We start from the raw sequence: 24,042 nt of genomic DNA, 5'->3' as shown, positions 1-24,042 counted from the left end.
CAATGCAGCCGTCTTTCAGAGTGGGTGGAAAGCTTGGTGACAATTATTCATTTCTATTCAGCATCTTTTTCCTTGGAGAAGCTTATAGCGAGCAGTAGAATATAGGTATGTGGTTGAGTTCCCCCCATTGTGAGGATCCCAGCACCCAGACTGCTTCACATTAACATTCAGCGCAGCCCGTGCTGATGAGTCACCCAATCATTGATACTGATATGCGCCCAGACATCTAATTCCTTGTCAGCGGAAGATCAGACCCCTGCACCCCATGAGAATTGAGTTTCATAGTAAATTACAGCAGCCAGCTCTCACCTGCTGCGCCAAGAGCACGGCGGGGGCTGGAAAAAAAAAACGTGCGCTACAAGCCTTTTAGATTAGACTGGCACAGGGGAATGGATGCCATAAATCCAGCAATTGTTTGCGTTTATGGCAAGATGAGCTGCTGGAGGTCATACGATGCCATTCTTCTGACAGATGCCATATTTAAAGGGGTGATCCACCATATGATGATTTTAGTACGTAGCTGCCAGACAGTAATGGACATGCTTAGGAAGGCTCTGGGCTAATCATTGGGCTAAACTGCGATGTTGTGTGATTACCATATTTCCTGCTGAAGTTCGTATTCTAAAACTACAAATCCCATAATTCCTTGTTTGTAAGTGTGAGGTCACTTTCCTCCCTTCCACACATTATCCACCCGACCCATTAAAATACAAGTAAGCTGCATTCCACTCAAAAGACCAGTGTTTTCTAACCAGAGACAAGGAAAATACAGGGGTCCCAGCCCTCACATTATGCTTCAAGCACCTATGAGTTTATTAATAAAGAATCTTTAAAAGGTAAATATGTATGCTGTAAAAAATAAATATCGGGGTGAAAATCACAGAAGAATTGCGAGACCAGGATCAGGTACAGACACAATATTATGTACACTAACTTTACAGCCCCTGTAGCATAGTCAAATATAAAAAAAAAAAACAGTGATACCCCTTTAAAGAGAAAAAAAACCATTTTTTGTGTGTGTTTTATGAAAGAGGTTATCCGGTATCAGGAAATTTTAAGACTATTACACCAAGATATATAACTTACTAATAAAGTGTTACCGCTAATTGTACTAGCTGCAGTGTGCTTTTGCAGGTTTCACCCCAGGCAGGGAGTTGTGTAGCCCTTTCATTGTCCGTGTGGTGTTGTCTCAGCAGCTCCCCAGTTTCTTCCTCTCTTCTGAAAGAAAAATAGATTTTACTCACCGTACACTCTCTTTCTCGGAGGATCCATTGTGGGACACAGAGACCATGGGTATATGATGCTGACACTAGGCAGCAAAGAGAAAGTCGTCCCCTCCTAGCAGGGTATACTCCGCCTACAGACTCTGAGCTATCAGTTTAGTCCCAAAAGCAGTAGGAGAGGACCGACAGGAAAAGAAAAAAAAAACAGCAACTGTCCAAGGAAACCACAGACAAAAAAATAACTGAACCAACCATCGGACAAGCAACCGAACCAAGAACACCAGAACAAATGGGTGGGTGCCATGTCCCACAATGGATCATTCGGCTCCTTTGGGGGACACAGACCGTGGGATGTACCAAAGCAGTCCTCGGGGTGGGAGAGAACCCAAGCAACTCAGGTGGAAGGCAGGGCCACAGCCGCCTGCATCACCTTGCGACCCAAACCAGCATCAGCGTACGCAAAAGCGGGCACCTTACAGACTTGCAAGGCCGAAGCCCTGTTGCATAGAGCGCAGGAGGCCCCAACGGAACGAGCGGAATGAGCTGAGACCCGGAAAAGCCTGAGATGTGGCCAGACTACTATTGGTGGAAATTTGACAACTGGGTCAAAGCATCTCCAGAACGACCAGTCTTGTGGGGTGTTCCTGGTATGTAGTGGTTAGTAACTACCAAAAGTGTCCAAGGGAAAGGGACCAGGGAAAGGGACATGGAAGCCCAAGAGTCATTAAATGAAATCTGTCATCAGTATCACCCGCACTAACCTATCATTCAGGCTTGTAGTGCGGGTGATACTGAACAAAATGATACTTAAAATGTCCTGAATGGCCCAACTGTCGTGCTGTGATCGTTGTTTTTCCTTTTTATGTAAATGAGGTCCTTGGGGCATGGGCGGAGCTAGGACCAGAACTCTGGGCACCCCACGAGATTTTCTGCCAGTCGGGCGCTCTGACCGGCTCATCAATATTCACGGCCTCCCTCCCTGCTCTCACGGCAGATTTTCGCCACGGCGCATGCGCCACTCCCAGAGTACACCCGGGCGCGGCATCAGTTTCAGCCTCATTCCTGCAGCCAGCACTTAAGTGTGAGGATGCACAAAAGCGCAAATGAGGTGCCGAAACTCACTGAGAGGATGGGCTCACTGAGTGGAAGCACTATCGCTTCTCGGCCTTTTGGCTAAGATCAAGTGAAGTATCTGTTCTTATCAGTTCATGCCGGTGTCCCAAAACACCAGTATTGGGCTGGTAGGGATGTACCAGGGTGTTCCGGGGCTGGTTCTGAAGAATCAGCTCGACGGCTGCCCTGATGTGACCTGTTCCCACCCGGTCTCTCCATGAGGCTGGGAGGGTCTAGAGCAAAGGTAGTGTAGTGCCTCGGGTAGTGGTTACCCCGAGGAGCCAAAACTCACTGGGTGTACAGGTTCACTGAGTTGAAGCACGGGCACCATGAACTCTTCCCCTTGTGGCACTCACCTCTTGATTCCCCGCCTTCTGGCTAGGATCAAATCAATTTTTATAGATCCGGACGGATGTCCAGGCAGTATACCTGCGTACACTCATTTATTTATCTTTGTCACTGTGTCACTGTGTCTTTTTGCGTGTTGTGTCCACAGGATTGTTAGGATGCAGTAGCCCTTCGGTAGCAGTCTAAGGGAGGTGTGTGTGGCCATCAGGTTCTGCACCTCCTTGCAAAAACCCTGGGTACTCCTGCATGGGCAGGGTACAGACCAATTATGGTTCTGCAGGCAGATACCTTGGCCAACACCAAGGGGGATGCCGGAAGCATTTGTAGTCCCTTAGAAGCTTTGGCGAAAAGGAACATCGAACCTGGAACCTCACTGGTACCTTCTGGTCCAGAGGCGAAGGGTAAGGTTTGTTGGGGAGCCTCTCTCCTGTAGGAGAAGGGCTTGCGATAGACCGAATCCTTTGTGCACTTTTTTTTAGGGTAACACGTTTTGCATTTTCTTGCACGTTCCTCGGCTCTTAAAAAAATAAATAAAAAAAAAGAGTTAAATCACACAGAACTTTGCAGCTTGCTGGCTATAGGACTGTGTAGTCCCAGTTAGGTCAGAGCGCCCATTCTGACCCCTGTCCACTACCAAAAGTGCCTACAATGAACACGGGAGTATCAGAACTGAAGCATGGAGCAATGAAAGAAGTCTGATGGATCATGTCTTCCATCTAGTGGATAACCATGTGTGTGTGCGTCACTTACCTGAAGAAGAGATGGCACCAGGATGCACTATGGAAAAAAGAAATGTTCTGCTGGAAACCTTACGTCCTGGAATCAATTTAATCCAATTAATAATGTGGGATGTGTTGGAAAACAAGTCCAATCCATGGAGGCCACACCTAACAACTTACAGGATCTACTGCTGATACCACAGGACACATCACAGGGCTATGGTGTCCAAGCCTCGTGGAACCCACATAATTGTTAGGTTACACACCCATACATATAAATGCACAGAAGAGCAAACTATATGTTGTTAATGCACACATATATTATAGAAACATTTTACATACACAAATATTACATATCTCACATTTGTACATACACATGTTGACATGGTACTCGATGTAATGTAAATACATTAATATATATATTATAAAATAAGAGAAAACACAAAACAGTCTGTACAAATACACAGGACCATCCTACAGAGCGATGCAAATAATATAGTGCAAAGGGTCATTCAATGGAGGCAGTCATATTGGTTCAGGGAAAGCTCTGCCTCCCTGACTCCTAACAAGCAAGATACAAAAGAGTCAGGAGTCATGTGATCAGTCTTGGTTCTTCTGAATGGCTGAGAAGGATTGTAAAGGGAAGGGGCATGTATGACAATACTTTAAGAGTCAGTCCCAGAATCTAGTTTAATAAAAATCATTTTGATAAACACTACAATCTACAGAGCCTCGAAATGAACCTACAAGGAAATGTGCACCTTCCCCTATGTAAGACAGTTTTTAGCATGTACTGTATATACAAAAGGTAAAAACATGAACGCTGGTAGTATGGGAACCGTAAATGCGTCCCGGCCAATGAGAATAAAGTTCTTGAGGGCGTCCGTCATAAAAGCTCCAGCTTCAATGAAAGGTTGAGTGTTACATAATGGAGCAGGTGAATCCACAGCACTCCTTTAGGAGTGTCAATCCTGTTTTTGTGACATAGGGATTGGAGGTTTGCTGGGAGCGGGAGGTGACTGTGGCCGCCTTCTCCTTCCTGCGAACTAAAGAAAAATTATACATGTACAAAGCTAGAAAATGGCTACTCAAAATGGTAGAAAATGGTAGGACTCCATCCTTGTTTAAAGAATCATCAATAAGACTCACCTGCTTTCTTCAGGTAACTTTTAGAGAGTTTACTCTGTAAAAATTCAGCCATGTCTTTGTCCTCCTCACGTTCTCTATGAAAAGATGAGGCACAATATTTATGTATAGCTGGTATAAGTTATATATCTCCTGTATATAGTGATATGGACCATGCTGGTATAACCTGGGTATATACTGTATATAATATATATGTACAGCTGGTATAAGTTATATATCTCCTGTATATAGTGATATGGACCATGCTGGTATAACCTGGGTATATACTGTATATAATATATATGTACCTCTGGTATAAGTTATATATCTCCTGTATATAGTGATATGGACCATGCTGGTGTAACCTGGTCTATACTGTATATAATATATATGTACAGCTGGTATAAGTTATATATCTCCTGTATATAGTGATATGGACCATGCTGGTATAACCTGGTATATACTGTATATTAGATATATGTACAGCTGGTATAAGTTATATATCTCCTGTATATAGTGATATGGACCATGCTGGTATAACCTGGGTATATACTGTATATAATATATATGTACAGCTGGTATAAGTTATATATCTCCTGTATATAGCGATATGGACCATGCTGGTATAACCTGGGTATATAATCTGGGCATTAAAGATAAATAACATTGTACTGTGTAGAATTTCTTACCGTAATCTCTCAAAATCTGCATCATCTACTAGGAAATCCCGGGTCTCCACCAGTTTATGGATGCGTTGTAGAAGCTCCTCTTCTTTCTGACGGTCTTCCTGGGTTTTGTCTTTATCTTAAGTACAGAAAAAAGTTTTTAGCAGGTGGTCACTGAACTTTCACAGATTTTAAATTGAAAATCTTCCTTGTTTCATACTGATGCATCCCCTGCTTGTTCGGGAAAAATTTGCCATATCGGTTGTCACTCAAGTTTCCTAAAAGCAGAAAACACCATACAAAAGGACACCTAGAGTCTACAAATACTACATTATCATCATAAATGTACTTACCGGCTTTGGAGACGAGAATCTGAAGATCTTTCTTGAGTCGTGTAATTTCTTGACACAATTGAAAATCGTCCATCCTATAAATACAACCCCCCAAAAACATGATTTTTTTAAAATGATACCGTACATAATCAAGGGCTAAAATAAGTCACTTTACTTTCTGCAGTATTATATTACAGAGGGCAATTGAGAAATTATGAGACAAAGAGCTCCGCCCTGAGTGTAGAAGATCTAAAAAATTGACCTTTTAGTTGGGAATCAGCCAATGTTTTAAAGTACAGTGATCCCTCAACTCACAATGGCCTCAACATACAGTAGTTTCAACATACAATGGTCTTTTCTGGACCATTGTAAGTTGAAACCAGACTCAACATACAATGCTACGGACAGTCCAGATCTGTGAAACGTGTCAATGGCTGAAAGAACAGTCCAATCAGAATGGACATTCACTGGTAAAACCCCTGTATTCCTAAAGTGCATGCACCGAATTCCTGTCTGGTAGCGCCCCCTACAGTACAGGGAGGTATTACATGTTCTGTACTCTTTACCTGTGCCACAGTTACCTGCTCCTTTGGACACCAGGTGAGGGCAACTCCATGTTACTTTCTGCGACACTGTGTACTGAACAGGACCCCGAAGAAGCTCCTGTCCTCTACATAGACCAGTTTTTACCCAAGCAGGGTACCCCCAGCTGTTGCAAAACTAAAACTCCCAGCATGCCTGGACAGCCTTTTGCTGTCCGGGCATGCTGGGAGTTGTAGTTTTGCAACAGCTGGAGGCTCCCTGCTTGGGAAACACTGACATAGACAGTGATTACAGCTCCCAGCAGATCTTTCTTACTTTTATATATAAGGATTTGCTTTATCTATATTAGTTATCTACTTATTTTTCTTTTTTCTTACTTTTTCCTATTTTTGGAGGACATTTTGGTGCCTTTAGAACCAATTACCAGGTTTCCATAGAGTTATGGTCTCAACATACAATGGTTTCAACTTACAATGGTCGTCCTGGAACCAATTAATATTGTAACTTGAGGGACCACTGTACTCCGCAGTGGACAGTTTCTACTTGTAGGGCTATGTGCACACACACACACACATTTTTAGAGTAAATTTTAAGGCTTGTATTTCACATTTGGTTTCAGTTAAATGGGTACTCCGGTGGAAATATATATATTTTTTTTAATCAACTGATGCCAGAAAGTTACACAGATTTGTAAACTACTTTTATTAAAAAATCTTAATCCTTCCAGTACTTATTAGGTGCTGTATACTACAGAGGAAATGTATTTTCTTTTTTTATTTCTTTTCTGTCACGAGCACAGTGCTCTCTGCTGACACCTCTGTCCATTTTAGGAACTGTCCAGAGCAGCATATGTTTGCTATGGGGATTTTCTCCTGCTCTGGACAGTTCCTTACATGGACAGAGGTGTCAGCAGAGAGCACTGTGGTCGTGACAGAAAAGAAATCCAAAAAGAAAATAAATTTCCTCTGTAGTATACAGCCGCTAATAAGTACTGGAAGGATTAAGAATTTTTAATAAAAGTAGTTTACAAATCTGTTTAACTTTCTGGCATCAGTTGATTTTAAAAAAAACATTTGGTTTCAGTTAAAGGGGTACTCCGGTGGAATTTTTTTTTTTTTTTTTTATATCAACTGGTGCCAGAAAGTTACACAGATTTGTAAATTACTTCTATTAAAAAATCTTAATCCTTCCAGTACTTATTAGGGGCTGTATACTACAGAGGAAATTCTTTTCTTTTTGGATTTCTTTTCTGTCATGACCACAGTGCTCTCTGCTGACATCTCCGTCCATGTAAGGAACTGTCCAGAGCAGGAGAAAATCCCCATAGCAAACATATGCTGCTCTGGACAGTTCCTAAAATGGACAGAGGTGTCAGCAGAGAGCACTGTGCTCGTGACAGAAAAGAAATCCAAAAAGAAAAGAATTTCCTCTGTAGTATACAGCCCCTAATAAGTACTGGAAGGATTAAGATTTTTTAATCAAAGTAACTTAGAAATCTGTGTAACTTTCTGGCACCAGTTGATTAAAAAAAAAATATATATATATATATATATAGTTTTTCACCGGAGTACCCAGAGTCAGAGTTTTTAAAACTGTCTAATTTGAAGGCTGTCAGACATGCTGGGAGTAGTAGTTCTGCAACAGCTGGAGAGGCACAAGTCGGGAAACACTGCTCTAACACGTCACCTCACATTGCAGTGTCCCATGCCATCAGGGTATGATGAGAGTTGTAGTTGCACAACAGCTGAAGAGTCCTGGGTCGGAGGACACTACTGTGTGACCTTCAGATGTGCACTTATCTGCATTGCAGTCACGGGTTGCACTCTCTTCCTAATAGGCGGGGATTCTGATTCGCTGCGCACCTTGATAGGACTTCATGCGCGCCGTTGTGCATGGGACCTCTGCAATCTACATCCCTGATCGTATTTCCCTAACAAGTCTAGTTAGCCGCTTGCTAATAAGACTGGACAAGGCCCTCGCTGCGCTGCATCCTGCCCGTTGCTAGGCAACTCGTGGAGTAGGGGAGCAGTGACTCATCGCTCAGTGACTCACACCTGCGTTCCTGCGCTTCTCCTAAAGGAAGATGCCCGATTAACCCTCTCCTCCCCCAAAATTATTAAAAGCGTAATATAGGGAACATAAGTTTATTTTTATTTTTTTGTAGTTTGACTAAGGTTCTGCGAGGACAGAATCTGCGCAATGCGGTACACAGTTTGTGTCGTCGCGTAGCGGTTCGTCTCCAAACTGAGCTCTGCATCATCTGCTATTCTGATACTAATTCTATTTTCAAGGTTCTCTTTTAAGCCTGTCTCCTATAGGAGTCTCCGTCACATATTCTCTTGTGTATAACGATTTGGGGGGGGTAGGAGTGATGTGCGCAAAAGATATTTGTCACACGACAGATCCAGCTCAGCTCACACAGGTTGTCCCATATTAAAAAGTACGTAGATGTGTTCTTCCGGAAATAGCACCACACTTGTCTTCAGGTTGCGTGTGGTATTGCAGCTCAGTTTCATAGACGTGAATGGACGAGAGTTGTAATAGTGCCCAAAGCCTGAGGACAGGGGTGGCGTGCTTCTGGAAGAAAGCAGATGTGTATTTTCTCCTTTAGAAGGTAATGACTGACTGCTGCGGAACTAATGGCTGGGACCTTGGTCATCAGTCACAAGAAAGGGAGGTCCTGTTTAGACAGGCATGAACTTGGCTATATTTATGGAATCCATAGAGGGCGCATGTCTGACTGCTGCAAACGTGGTGCGAGAGTCCTGTTATTATTGATTGGGGTCCTGATGATTGCCGCCCCCCCCCCCCCCCACTGTTCAGATACCCATCCTACAGATAAGTCAAAAGTTTTATTAGTGGGAAAACGCTCCTATTCTAGTGCGCAAAATAAACTGTATGACTTATTCCACTTTGCTACATCTGTAAAAAAAAAAAAACTGTTCAACCCCACAATCTCTATATGGCCAATCCAAAACTTAAAAGGAGTTCTGTAATGAAATATAGAAAAAAAAAAAAAAATATAGAAATATGAAAAAAAAAAGTTATAGATGGCGGGGGTCCGACCATTGGAACCCCCTGCAATCTCTTGAATTGGCCCCAGCAGTCTGCTGGAAGGGGGTGTGCCGACCTCCGCATGGAGCGGCGGCCAACGCACCCCCTCCATGCATTCCCTAGAGATACATGGAGGGGGTCGGAACGGCCGCTTCCGGCAGACTGCTTGGGCCACATTCAGGAGATCGCGGGGGTCCATTGGATAGGGATAAGTTCTATTTAACTGCACTACTCCTTTCAAAGAACAACAAAAACTGTAAATTTTACTCACACAAATATTTAATGAAAAAAAAAAAAAAATACCCACATCTTCCATTGATGTTTATAAAGAGGGATTCCACCAGTGAGAATAGGGACCAGGACCCCTTGTTCTCCTAATCATTGGGATCCAGGCATTGATGGTGGGCACATTACTGAGCATGCCAGGCATGTCATCCTACAAATGATTGCTAGATGTGGTGGTGGGTATACAGTTCCTGGTCCCCCATCTGTGATATTTTTTAGGGTAGGCCCCTTTAAATGATCTGCTGTAATAGACTGTACTCACATGTAACGAAGCTCAGACTCCCTCCTGACCAAAATCTCCCGGATCCTTTCTATCTTAAACAGCTCATCTTCAATATCATCCACGGTGGTTGTGGAGTCGGCCATGGATATAACGTCATCTGCTGACAGATAAAGGAAAAAAATATGTCCCAAAACTAATAAAATGACATACTATATGCCTAAATCCTTCAATGGTTGTACAATGGTAAGTAGGGAACTACAGGGAAGCTTATCCTCAGCATCCTGATTTATGAATACAATTCCAGCGCTCCAGTGAAGACCGACACAGAGAGAATAAGAGAAAACAGTTGTCTCCATGTGTGAACGGGTGCGACATTGTGTAAGCATAGCCGGGAGACCTGTGTGGAAAACAGCGCCACACCTGTCCACAGGTAGTACCTTGAACTGCATTTCAGCCCGATTGACTTTATTGGAGCAGAGCTGCAATACCAGCCTTAGCCCATCATGGGTGAAACTGTCTGCTCATCCAGTGTATCTTACCCTATCATGTGTGATACCAGGTATCTAAGCCTTTCATGTGTGGCACAGTTTGCTGAACTGATATATCTAAGCCTGTCATATGTGATACTGTCCGCTAAAGCTCTGTACCTAAGCCTATCATGTGTGATACAATTTGATGAAATTATATATCTAACCTATCATGTGTGATACCATGTATCTAAGCCTATCATGTGTGATACAATTTTCTGAAATTATATATCTAACCTATCATGTGTGATACCATGTATCTAAGCCTACCGTGTGTGATACAATTTGCTGAAATAATATATCTAACCCATCATGTGTGATACTATAAGAACATGGCTGTTTTCTTCCCAAAACAGTGCCCCGCCTTCCCTAAGGTAGTATCTGGTACTGCATTTTAGCCCTATTAATTTCTTTAGAGCTGAGCTGCAATACCAGACATAACCAGTGAACAGGAGTGGAGCCATTTCTGGGAGAAAAGAGCCATGTTTTTTTCAAATTCTGTAGAAAAGCTTTAATAAAATATCACCCTTCCCTATGTAGCCAAATTATAACTACTTAAAGGGGTTTTCTTCTTTGATCAATCCCTACTTGTTAGAAGGGTCCATTGTCAATAAGCTGATCACAAAGTGTCACCTGATCAGCTGTAACATCAAAAGGAAACCTATCAATAAATGTTCAGTTTCCCTGCAGTGCCACCACAGGAAAACTGAGGCATTACACATAGCTCATTAAAATAATTGGTTTGTCTGTGTAAGGCAGGACAGGTCAGGTCCTCCGGGGGGAAGGACGCTCTTTACAGAGTGTATAAAAATGAAACTCAGAATTCATGTTGTGTCTAATTCATCTTGTGATCATCAAGTATATTTTGTGCATACACAATGGGTTTTGGAGTACAGAATGTACAGAACACCTATCCCCGCCTACAGGGCTGGTGCAAGGACTTTTGCCGCACTAGGCAAAAGCTTGGTCCGCCCCCTTTACTCATCCCATTGACACGCCCCACCTTTCTACTGGGGTGACACACTGTAACAAACCTCCTCCTCATGTAATATCCTTAATACTGGGGTGACACACTGTAACAAACCTCCTCCACATGTAATCTCCTTATTACTGGGGTGACACACACTAACAAACCTCCTCCTCATGTATTCTCCTTCTACTGGGGTGACACACTGTAACAAACCTCCTCCTCATGTAATCTCCTTACTACTGGGGTGACACTGTAACAAACCTCCTCCTCATGTAATCTCCTTACTACTGGGGTGACACTGTAACAAACCCCCTCCTCGTGTAATATCCTTACTACTGGGGTGACACACTGTAACAAACCTCCTCCTCATGTAATCTCCTTACTACTGGGGTGACACACTGTAACAAACCTCCTCCTCATGTAATCTCCTTACTACTGGGGTGACACACTGTAACAAACCTCCTCCTCATGTAATCTCCTTACTACTGGGGTGACACACTGTAACAAACCTCCTCCTCTTGTAATCACCTTACTACTGGGGTGACATACTGTAACAAACCTCCTCCTCATGTAATATCCTTACTACCGGGGTGACACACTGTAACAAACCTCCTCCTCATGTAATCTCCTTACTACTGGGGTGACACACTGTAACAATCCCTCTCCTCATGTAATCACCTTACTACTGGGGTGACACTTTTGCGGCACTCAGGATCTGGAGAAATAACTTTCTTGCGGAGGGCATAACGGTGCCCCCATGAAGAGGGTGCTCTAGGCAGCTGCCTATTTTGCCTATAGGTGGAGCCGGCCCTGGCTGTCTATAGTTTATCCCTGATCCATATGGCTATTGACATAATAGAGATAACAGTGCATTCCGGCGCACATCAGTACAGACTACGCGTTGTGCCTCAATAGAGTTCCATTCTCTCTTTTATAGAAATGGATCCGCCGCTGCGGCCATCATGGTTTTCATTTCTAAGGTTATTGAGGTGGAACCATCCATTACCTTCACATTGATGTTTTCTATATTAAACCTGCTGGCGGCCAATCATGCAGGTGCACAGCCCGGGCAGGAGGGAGTAAGGGGAAATCCAAGGGTACGATGTGGAAATAGAACATTCTTCATCTTGTCTAGTGTGTTAAAATAACCCTCCGTGGTGGTGGGGGGGGGGGGGATACTAAAGTGCGGCTCCGTATCTACAGATTTGTTGCATGATCTGTAACTTTTTCTTTTTTTGCCATATACTCCAGTCACATCCAGAGCTGCGTTCATAATTCTTCGAACTCTGATGATAATCAACTGAACTAAGATCCCACGATACGGTTTTCTTTGCAGCACTTTATTGTGAGGGATATAACTTCTACAGCAGTGTTTCTAAACCAGGGTGCCTCCAGCTGTTTCTTTTTTTAACCTCCGACAGATATTATTCCAAGGTATTTACTAATTTCTCCATACATTTTGAATATTTTTACAACTGATCTGATCTGTCGGGTTTTCACAGAGCTTACATCCACCACATTTTATCTGGGAACCTTAGTACATATGTCGGGGACCGGCCCTTTTTGTTGGGGACATGCCCATTTTGCCATGGTCACGCCCATTTTGTCACGGTCACACCCCTTTCCAAAGGCAGACACGCCACTTTTTTTTTTTTTAGGGGTTTCCAAGAAAGGTGGAGAGTTTTTTGGTTTTATTGGGTGAAAAATCTGGCACACGCAACGTGAGCTAGAAAATTCACCCACAAAACAAGATAAAAAAAAAATGGAAAACACACTAGTAAGTAACCCCCCATTGTGTTTCCTTGCCTGGAAAATTAAAGGGGTACTCCGGTGGAAAACATTTTTTTTTTCTTTAAATCAACTGGTGCCAGAAAGTTAAACAGATTTGTAAATTATTTCTATTAAAAAATCTTTACCCTTCCAGCACCTTTTAGCAGCTGTATGCTACAGAGGAAATTCTTTGCTTATTTCTTTTTTATCTTGTCCACAGTGCTCTCTGCTGACACCTGTGTCTGTGTCAGGAACTGTCCAGAGCAGCATAGGTTTGCTATGGGGATTTTCTCCTACTCTGGACAGTTCCTGATACGGGCATCAGGTGTCAGCAGAGAGCCCTGTGGACAAGACAAAAAAGAAATTTAAAAAGAAAAGCATTTACTCTGTAGCATACAGCTGCTAAAAAGTACTGGAAGGGTAAAGATTTTTTAATAGAAGTCATTTACAAATCTGTTTAAATTTCTGGCACCAGTTGATTTAAAAAAATAAATAAAATAAAATATATGTTTTCCACCAGAGAACCCCTTTAAGCACACCCCAAGCAGATTGGCTAAGATTAGAGATGAGCGAACTTACAGTAAATTCGATTCGTCACAAACTTCTCGGCTCGGCAGTTGATGACTTATCCTGCGTAAATTAGTTCAGCTTTCCGGTGCTCCGGTGGTCTGGAAAAGGTGGATACAGTCCTAGGAAAGAGTCTACTAGGACTGTATCCACCTTTTCCAGCCCACCGGAGCACCGGAAAGCTGAACTAATTTATGCAGGAAAAGTCATCAACTGCCGAGCCAAGAAGTTCGTGACGAATCGAATTTACTGTAAGTTCGCTCATCTCTAGCTAAGATCTCACGATGCATTGCGTCTTGTAAGAGAGGGCATTTCGTTGTATGCATAATGTGCAGTCTGTACAGACACTGAACCAGTGGGATCTGCAGGGCCATGTTAGATCCTAAAGCAGTGTTTCCCCAACCAGGATGCCTCCAGCTGTTGCCAAACTACAACTCCCATCATGCCCGGGCAGCCGTTGGCTGCCCGGGCATGATGGGAGTTGTAGTTTTGCAACAGCTGGAGGCACTTTGGTTTAAAAACAAAGTCCTACGAGATGCCAGGAGATCTGCAGCTCTGGATGTGTTTGGAGGATAAGATATGATAAGCTTTAAAATATTTGGAAATTCCACCAGTATATCATAGCGTAACCAGGAAGGACGACTGACTGATGGTTTCTAGAAGGTTTGGGGTCTGAGTGCGCACAGTAGCCAGCTTGTTTGCAGGTTTGCGTGGCTCAGCCGACGAGCGATCCTTCACATCTGACCTGCGCAGCAATTGGACCCAAATCCAACCCCTTCTGTGAATGTATCGTGGCGCTCCATTATACACTCCATTGATCCACTATACTGATTGCTCTTCATTTATTTGTATGGAATATTTGGACCAGTTACTAATTGACCTAGTGCATAGTGAATTCTTAGTCTGAACCCCGTGTTTTAGATTTGAAAGTTATGCCCCATATGATGCCACTATTCTCGGCGATTCAAACACGTTGGGACTACTGCTTTTGAATCTAATATATGGGGAGGTGTTCTATTATATTCATGGGGTATGTCCTCTTGATTGGCTGAACGTTATATTGGGACTAAGACCGCCCGAGGACATAGATTTTTTTCTGCCATCTATTTAAAGGGGTACTCCGGCAATAAACATCTTATCCCCTATCCAAAGGATAGGGGATAAGATGTCTGATCGTAGGGGTCCCGCTACTGGGGACCCCCGCGATCTACGGGCCGGCAGCGGCGGAGTCCGGAACATGGAAGCTTGGGTGGTCTATGGGAGGGGGCATGACGGCTAGTACATAGGTGTCACGCCTCCTTCTATAGACATGAATGTAGGATGACGGGGTGCCGTGCCGAAGATCGCGGGGGACTGCCACGATCAGACATCTTATCCCCTATCCACCGGAGTACCCCTTTAATCTTCACTGCGACATTGCAGCTGTTTGATACATGAATAGCTGGTGGTTCACTATCACATCTTGGTCTACCATTTTGGGTCATTTTAATTAATTATTTAAAGGGGTATTCCAGGATTTTTTTATTTTTTTTATTTGACTATGCTACAGGGGCTGTAAAGTTAGTGTAGATCATAATATAGTGTCTGTACCTGTGTGTGATGTTTCTTTTCACAGTTCTTCTGTGATTTTCACCCCAATATTTATTTTTCCCAGCATACAAAATGACTGTTGTCTCAGATTTTTCCCAGGTTGCAATGTGGCCGGGAGCTGACTCACTAGTCAGCTGATGACAGGGAGCCTGTCTGCTTCAATGGGTGGAGCGATCGCTTGGTGGGAGAGAGATCAGTCTGCAACTAATGCAACAGCTGTAGGCACCCTGATTGAAAACCACAGGTCTTTTGAATGGATGCAGCTCATTTATGTTTCAGTGGGTAGGGTGGCTGATGTGTGGGAGGGAGAAATTTTTTTTATTATGGGATTTGTAGGTAAAAGAAGAAAACTCAAACAGGAAATACCAGTTCACAAAAAGCTAGTGTTATGGTAATCTCACGACATAGCCATTTAGCCCCAAGACAAGCGCAGATCCTTTCTAAGCATGTCCATTACTGCCTGCCAGGTACGTACTAAAATCACCTTATGGTGGAGAACCCCATTAATAAAAAGTTATATTTTAATAGAGCACTTTCTGTAAATACATATTTGGTGTATTCTTTTGATTTGGATGTCTGGAAAGGTCCACAAAGTGGGGTCTGTGCAGGACCTATACAATGTTCTGAGTATAATTCCCCATAGAACAGTGGTCTTCAACCTGCGGACCTCCAGATGTTGCAAAACTATAACTCCCAGCATGCCCGGACAGCCGTTGGCTGTCCGGGCATGCCGGGAGTTGTAGTTTTGCAACATCTGGAGGTCCGCAGGTTGAATACCACTGCTCTAGAAGGTTTGGACAGCTGTCAAAACAGATATCAGGGATCTCTGGAGAGAGCGGGGTATCAGTATGTACTGACACTTTCTTCAGGCACTTGATGGATTGTGAGCAAAACAAACCGATCTCGTGCTCCATGAGGCGTTCAGCGAATGAATGTAAGGAAACGCCGCGTTCACTGCCAAGATCTTTATTATGACAGCTGTATAAGATGCGGTGACCACACTGCAAGACCAAATAACATCCATGTGCTGTACGCTGTGATACCGTGCTGCAGAGCTTATGTATCTAAGTGTATCGTGTGATGCTGTCAATTAAGCCTATCAAGTGTGGTACTGTTGGCTGAGCTGCTGCATCTAAGTCTCTCATGTAGGATACTGTCTGCTGACCCTTTTGTATCTAATCCTGTCAAGTGTGATACTATCAACTAGGGTGCCTCAAGCTGTTGCAAAGCTACAATTCCCAGCATGCCCGGACAGCCGATGGCTGTCCGGGCATGCTGGGAGTTGTAGTTTTGCAATAGCTTGAGGCACCCTAGTTGGGGAAACACTGATCTTTACTAATATATCTAAGTCTATCATGTGTGATACAGTCTGTTGAGCTAGTGTATCTAATGCTAGCACTGTTTACTGAAATTGTTGTACCTAAGTCCATCATGTATGATATATTCTGCTGAGTTGATATATCTAAGCCTATCAGTGTATCTACAACTATGTATCTAAGTATCTGTGATACTGTCTGCTAAACCTCTGCATCTATGTCTAACATGGGTGATACTGTCTGCTGACCCATTGTATCTAAACATGTGTGATACGGTCTGCTGAGCTGATATATCTAAGCCTATCATGTGTGATACTGTGCTGCTGAGCTGATATATCTAATCCTATCATGTGTGATACTGTGCTGCTGAGCTGATATATCTAGGTCTATCATGTGTAATACTGTGCTGCTGAGCTGATATATCTAAGCCTATCATGTGTGATACTGTGCTGCTGAGCTGATATATCTAATCCTATCATGTGTGATACTGTGCTGCTGAGCTGATATATCTAGGTCTATTATGTGTAATACTGTGCTGCTGAGCTGATATATCTAGGTCTATCATGTGTAATACTGTGCTGCTGAGCTGATATATCTAGGTCTATCATATGTAATACTGTGCTGCTGAGCTGATATATCTAGGTCTATTATGTGTAATACTGTGCTGCTGAGCTGATATATCTAGGTCTATCATGTGTAATACTGTGCTGCTGAGCTGATATATCTAGGTCTATCATATGTAATACTGTGCTGCTGAGCTGATATATCTAGGTCTATTATGTGTAATACTGTGCTGCTGAGCTGATATATCTAGGTCTATCATGTGTAATACTGTGCTGCTGAGCTGATATATCTAAGCCTATCATGTGTGATACTGTGCTGCTGAGCTGATATATCTAAGTCTATCATATGTAATACTGTGCTGCTGAGCTGATATATCTAGGTCTATTATGTGTAATACTGTGCTGCTGAGCTGATATATCTAGGTCTATCATGTGTAATACTGTGCTGCTGAGCTGATATATCTAGGTCTATCATGTGTAATACTGTGCTGCTGAGCTGATATATCTAGGTCTATCATATGTAATACTGTGCTGCTGAGCTGATATATCTAGGTCTATTATGTGTAATACTGTGCTGCTGAGCTGATATATCTAGGTCTATCATGTGTAATACTGTGCTGCTGAGCTGATATATCTAGGTCTATCATGTGTGATCCTGTGCTGCTGAGCTGATATATCTAGGTCTATTATGTGTAATACTGTGCTGCTGAACTGATATATCTAGGTCTATCATGTGTAATACTGTGCTGCTGAGCTGATATATCTAATCCTATCATGTGTGATACTGTGCTGCTCAGCTGATATATCTAGGTCTATCATGTGTAATACTGTGCTGCTGAGCTGATATATCTAATCCTATCATGTGTGATACTGTGCTGCTGAGCTGATATATCTAGGTCTATCATGTGTAATACTGTGCTGCTGAGCTGATATATCTAGGTCTATGATATGTAATACTGTGCTGCTGAGCTGATATATCTAGGTCTATCATGTGTACTACTGTGCTGCTGAGCTGATATATCTAGGTCTATCATGTGTGATACTGTGCTGCTGAACTGATATATCTAGGTCTATGATATGTAATACTGTGCTGCTGAGCTGATATATCTAATCCTATCATGTGTAATACTGTGCTGCTGAGCTGATATATCTAGGTCTATCATGTGTAATACTGTGCTGCTGTGCTGATATATCTAGGTCTATGATATGTGATACTGTGCTGCTGAACTGATATATCTAGGTCTATCATGTGTAATACTGTGCTGCTGAGCTGATATATCTAGGTCTATGATATGTAATACTGTACTGCTGAGCGGATATATGTAGGTCTATCATGTGTAATACTGTGCTGCTGAGCTGATATATCTAGGTCTATCATATGTAATACTGTGCTGCTGAGCTGATATATCTAGGTCTATCATGTGTGATACTGTGCTGCTGAGCTGATATATCTAGGTCTATCATGTGTGATCCTGTGCTGCTGAGCTGATATATCTAGGTCTATCATGTGTAATACTGTGCTGCTGAGCTGATATATCTAGGTCTATCATATGTAATACTGTGCTGCTGAGCTGATATATCTAGGTCTATCATGTGTGATACTGTGCTGCTGAGCTGATATATCTAGGTCTATCATGTGTGATACTGTGCTGCTGAGCTGATATATCTAGGTCTATCATGTGTAATACTGTGCTGCTCAGCTGATATATCTAGGTCTATCATATGTAATACTGTGCTGCTGAGCGGATATATCTAGGTCTATCATATGTAATACTGTGCTGCTGTGCTGATATATCTAGGTCTATTATGTGTGATACTGTGCTGCTGAATCTAATCCTATCATGTGTGATACTGCGCTGCTGAGCACAGTAGACTTTATACCAGTGGTCTTCAACCTGCGGACCTCCAGATGTTGCAAAACTACAACTCCCAGCATGCCCGGACAGCCGTTGGCTGTCCGGGCATGCTGGGAGTTGTAGTTTTGCAACATCTGGAGGTCCGCAGGTTGAAGACCACGACTCTATAGCAGCGTTTCCCAACCAGCCGTTGGCTGACTGGGCATGCTGGGAGTTGTAGTTTCAACAGCTGGAGGAACCCTGGTCTATAGGATGGGTTAAGATCCCAGCAGCACTGAGGCTGCATTACAATTCTGTCCGTCTGTTCCCCCTCATTCATGAGGACCGCACGTGACCAGGGGGGGCAGCATCTGACAGATTTTATGAATGGAGTTATGCAAAGCAGCATCCTGATATAGCACTGTGAACCCCCCTGGAAGGCAGCCATGGCATGTAAGGACAACTCCATTCAGTGCCCATTGGTACCAGTACTAACTGGTAGGTTGGTTGCATCAGCTATGGACTTACATTTAATGGGATTTTTTTTATTAGGAATTGTATTCCAGTTATTTAGAATGATATAGTGATGCATGCAATCGTCATTCCTACTACAGCTATGGCATATGCTAGGATGGCACAGGACCTATGCAGGTACTTACCTGAGGCTTGCTCACTGGGTTTCCATACGGTAGATTCCAGTGATCCGTACTGCTTAGAGGATCTGCGTTCCTTCTCCATTGTCAGCAGCCAGGTAACCCCTCGATGAGATCTATTAGTGCAGGTAGAGATCCCCTGACCAGAGCATTCCTGCAAGAGAAAGATAAATAACTACATGGCAGAGGGGCACGGTGATCGAGGCAGGAGGAGGGGGGGGGATGCTGCCAAACCATTGGAGATTTATCAGCTGGGAGATTCAGGGATGCTGAGGACCAGACTGCTGGGCTGGTGTCTGCTTGGCGCCCTCTAATGGTTGGTCTTTGCATGTGCAGTCAGTCTGCAGGATCTCAGTGAGAGAAACAAAATTGCGATCTTGAAGATACAATACATTGTTGCAGTAACTAAAAGAAATGAAACAATGCTAAACTGCAAACTGTCCATACAACTAAAAAAAAATTCACAAAAAAAAAATAAAAAATAAAAAAATGAAAGGCATTGTCTGAGTCAGTGTTTCCCAACCAGGCTGCCTCCAGCTGTTGCAAAACTACAACTCCCAGCATGCCCAGACAGCCGAAGGCTGTCTGGGCATGCTGGGAGTTGCAGTTTTGCAACAGCTGGAGGCACACTGGTTGGAAACACTGACTCAGACAATGCCTTTCATTTTTTAGCAACCTGACAGGATGATAAAAGAACAAAATACTCTATACTCTAACTATACGTCTACGAACAGACATAACTTTTGTTCGGCCCCCCCACTTTTTCTTCTTGATGATGCCGTTTTTGTGGCATTTTTTAATCAAGGCATTTTTTCTTTGGCGTTTTATACTCTGCGACTATTTCATCATGTGACTTAAAGGGGTACTCCCGTGGAAATTATTATTTTTTAAATCAACTGGCTCCAGAAAGTTAAACAGATTTTTAAATTACTTCTATTGAAAAATCTTAATCCTTTCAGTACTTATGAGCTTGTGAAGTTGAGTTCTTTTCTGTCTAAGTGCACTCTGATGACACGTGTCTCGGGAACTGTCTAGTTAAGAAGAGGTTTGCTATGGGGATTTGCTTCTAAACTGGGCGTTTCCCGAGACAGGTGTCATCAGAGAGCACTTAGACAGAAAAGAACAACTCAACTTCAGAAGCTCATAAGTACTGAAAGAATTAAGATTTTTTAATAGAAGTAATTTACAAATCCCAGTCTGACTGGGAGAGTATGGTAAGTGAGCTATTACACCTTGTTCACACTGGTGTGGTGCTGTGCGGCGTCCGTTGCTGCCGTGGCGCCGTGTCTGCGGGGAGGTGCGACCCATAGACTGGTTAGAGTGGCATTGGGGCCGCTCTGCCAGTGGGTCGTTTCCCTCCCCGTGGGCACTGGTGTTGCGGCGGTGGTGGTCGCCACCCAGTGCTACGCCATTTTATGCGAGGGACGTTAGGGACCCACTCTAAATAGGTGGCCTTGACGTGGCGAGTGGGCTTGTACTTTTTGATCAAAAATGTATACTAACAACCGGTTAGTTTTTGTTATTATGCTGAGAAGCAATCAGATCATTATACAAGATTGTAGATGTGCACCATGTCTGTTTTCTACCCGAATTCATAATTTACAAATCTGTTTCACTTTCTGGAGCCAGTTGATATTTAAAAAAAAGTTTTTTTCCTGGATAACCCCTTTATACAGATTTGTAAATTACTTCTATTAAAAAAATCTTAATCCTTCCAATACAATTTATGGGCTGTATACGACAGAGGAAATGCTTTTCTTTTTGGATTTCTCTGATGTCACGACCACAGTGCTCTCTGCTGACCTCTGCTGTCCATTTTAGAAACTGTCCAGAGCAGCATATGTTTGCTATGGGGATTTTCTCCTGCTCTGGACAGTTCCTAAAATGGACAGCAGTGGTCAGCAGAGAGCACATCAGAGACATCGGGACATCAGAGAAATCCAAAAAGAAAAGCATTTCCTCTGTAGTATGCAGCCCATAAATTGTATTGGAAGGATTAATATTTTTTTAATAGAAGTAATTTACAAATCTGTTTAACTTTCTAGCACCAGTTGATTTAAAAAAAAAAAATTTCAAAAAAAAGTTTTCCATGGGAGTACCCCTTTAAGGATTTCTATTGATAAATTGGGGGTAAAAATGCCAGATAAAACATAAATATACAGGCATGCATGGCATTTTATTCTGTCTATATCCGTGCGGAATTCCGCAGAATTCCGCCAAAATTCAACACACATTGATTTCAATGGGATTCCGCTGTTTCATTCAGACACGGAAATTCCGCAAAACTATAAGACCAGTCTTATATTTTGCAGATTTCCACAGTGGAAACCAATAAAAGTCAATGGGGCTTGAAATTTGGTAAATTTCAACCGCAATGTCAGCACAATCCTGCCACAATTCCGTTCAGCAAGCTTTGCTGAATGGAATTTGTGCGAAATTGTGGTAATTCTGCCGTGTAAACATTGCCTATGGGAGAAATGTAACGCTATAATTCCTGAAAGCAATACGCCATACCCTCTTCTCCCACTCTTCACACACTGATAGCAACACCGCAGGAGAAATGCTAGCACAGGCTTCCAGTATCCGTATACACTGCTATACACTACTATATACACCGCAGGAGAAATGCTAGCACAGGCTTCCAGTATCCGTATACACTGCTATATATTACTATATACACCGCAGGAGAAATGCTAGCACAGGCTTCCAGTATCTGTATACACTGCTATATACTACTACTATATACACAGCAGGAGAAATGCTAGCACAGGCTTCCAGTATCCGTATACACTGCTATATACTACTATATACACCGCAGTAGAAATGCTAGCACAGGCTTCCAGTATCCGTATACACTGCTACATACACCGCAGGAGAAATGCTAGCACAGGCTTTCAGTATCTGTATGCACTGCTATACACGACTATATACACCACAGGAGAAATGCTAGCACAGGCTTCCAGTATCTGAATACACTGCTATATACTACTATATACACCGCAGGAGAAATGCTAGTACAGGCTTCCAGTATTCGTATACACTGCTATACACTACAGGAGAGATGCTAGCACAGGCTTCAGTATCTGTATACACTGCTATATACTACTACATACACCGCAGGAGAAATGCTAGCACAGGCTTCCAGTATCCTTATACACTGCTATATACTATTATATACACCGCAGGAGAAATGCTAGCACAGGCTTCCAGTATCTGTATACACTGCTATATACTACTATATACACCGCAGAATAAATGCTAGCACAGGCTTCCAGTATCTGTATACACTGCTATATACTACTATATACACCGCAGGAGAAATGGTAGCACAGGCTTCCAGTATCTGTATACACTGCTATATACACCGCAGGAGAAATGCTAGCACAGGCTTCCAGTATCCGTATACACTGCTATATACTACTATATACACCGCAGAAGAAATGCTAGCACAGGCTTCCAGTATCTGTATACACTGCTATATACACCGCAGGAGAAATGCTAGCACAGGCTTCCAGTATCCATAGTTTCAGGTGCTGCACATTTCGTATCTTCACAGCATAGACAATTGCCTTCAGATGACCCCAAAGATAAAAGTCTAAGGGGGTCAGATCAGGAGACCTTGGGGGCCATTCAACTGGCCCATGACGACGAATCCACTTTCCAGGAAACGGTTCATCTAGGAATGCTCGGACCTGACACCCATAATGTGGTGGTCACCATCTTGCTGGAAAAACTCAGGGAACGTGCAGCTTCAGTGCATAAAGAGGGAAACACATCAAGTGGATTGGTCGTTGTGGGCCAGTTGAATGGCCCCCAAGGTCTCCCGATCTGACCCCTTTAGACTTTTATCTTTGGGGTCATCTGAAGGCAATTGTCTATGCTGTGAAGATACGAGATGTGCAGCACCTGAAACTATGGATACTGGCAGCCTGTGCTAGCATTTCTCCTGCGGTGTATATAGTAGTATATAGCAGTGTATACGGATACTGGAAGCCTGTGCTAGCATTTCTCCTGCGGTGTATATAGTAGTATATAGCAGTGTATACGGATACTGGAAGCCTGTGCTAGCATTTCTCCTGCGGTGTATATAGTAGTATATAGCAGTGTATACGGATACTGGAAGCCTGTGCTAGCATTTCTCCTGCGGTGTATATAGTATTATATAGCAGTGTATACGGATACTGGAAGCCTGTGCTAGCATTTCTCCTGCGGTGTATATAGTAGTATATAGCAGTGTATACGGATACTGGAAGCCTGTGCTAGCATTTCTCCTGCGGTGTATATAGTAGTATATAGCAGTGTATACCGATACTGGAAGCCTGTGCTAGCATTTCTCCTGTGGTGTATATAGTAGTATATAGCAGTGTATACGGATACTGGAAGCCTGTGCTAGCATTTCTCCTGCGGTGTATATAGTAGTATATAGCAGTGTATACGGATACTGGAAGCCTGTGCTAGCATTTCTCCTGCGGTGTTGCTATCAGTGTGTGAAGAGTGGGAGAAGAGGGTTGCACTGACAATCCAACACAATGGGCAGCACATTGAACACATTTTATAAGTGGTCAGAAACTTGTAAATAACTCATGAAAGAATAAATTACTTACTTTCTTGTGAAATTCCC

The 24,042-nt window shown here is 43.0% G+C and overlaps 1 protein-coding gene and 1 pseudogene across 3 annotated transcripts; one reads left to right on the top strand and one right to left on the bottom strand.

Annotated features, from left to right (window-relative positions):
- Window positions 1–825: 825 nt before the first annotated feature.
- LOC130297329 (bMERB domain-containing protein 1-like) lies at window positions 826–24,042 on the bottom strand. 3 transcript variants are annotated; one of them, XM_056549692.1, is made up of 8 exons: window positions 24,026–24,042; window positions 19,656–19,771; window positions 19,428–19,575; window positions 9,670–9,790; window positions 5,547–5,620; window positions 5,218–5,332; window positions 4,553–4,626; window positions 826–4,442 (listed from the first exon to the last, which is right to left on the bottom strand). In XM_056549692.1, the coding sequence occupies exons 2-8, from the start codon at window positions 19,749–19,751 to the stop codon at window positions 4,369–4,371; spliced, it is 702 nt and encodes a 233-aa protein (XP_056405667.1). In that variant the 5' UTR covers window positions 19,752–19,771; window positions 24,026–24,042; the 3' UTR covers window positions 826–4,368. The 3 variants fall into 3 exon arrangements, with proteins under 3 accessions (XP_056405667.1, XP_056405666.1, XP_056405664.1); XM_056549691.1 differs by having other exon boundaries at window positions 827–4,449; window positions 9,670–9,787; XM_056549689.1 differs by lacking the exon at window positions 24,026–24,042 and having other exon boundaries at window positions 833–4,449; window positions 19,656–19,789.
- On the top strand, window positions 2,377–2,537 carry LOC130297806 (U2 spliceosomal RNA; annotated as a pseudogene).

This window comes from Hyla sarda, chromosome 13, assembly GCF_029499605.1.
Source record: "Hyla sarda isolate aHylSar1 chromosome 13, aHylSar1.hap1, whole genome shotgun sequence".
Classification (NCBI taxonomy): Eukaryota; Metazoa; Chordata; class Amphibia; order Anura; family Hylidae; genus Hyla; species Hyla sarda.
This window is presented reverse-complemented; position numbering and strand designations above follow the sequence as displayed.

Bases quoted from the DNA above. Each gene is read 5' to 3' on its own strand.
- LOC130297329 (XM_056549689.1), bottom strand. From the start codon at position 19,751: ATGCAAAGACCAACCATTAGAGGGCGCCAAGCAGACACCAGCCCAGCA. The intron at 5,621-9,669 runs GTGAGTACAGTC...TTGTATTTATAG, and splicing joins GAGTCTGAGCTTCGTTACAT to GATGGACGATTTTCAATTGT. The intron at 4,627-5,217 runs GTAAGAAATTCT...ATCTTTTCATAG, and splicing joins GCAGATTTTGAGAGATTACG to AGAACGTGAGGAGGACAAAG.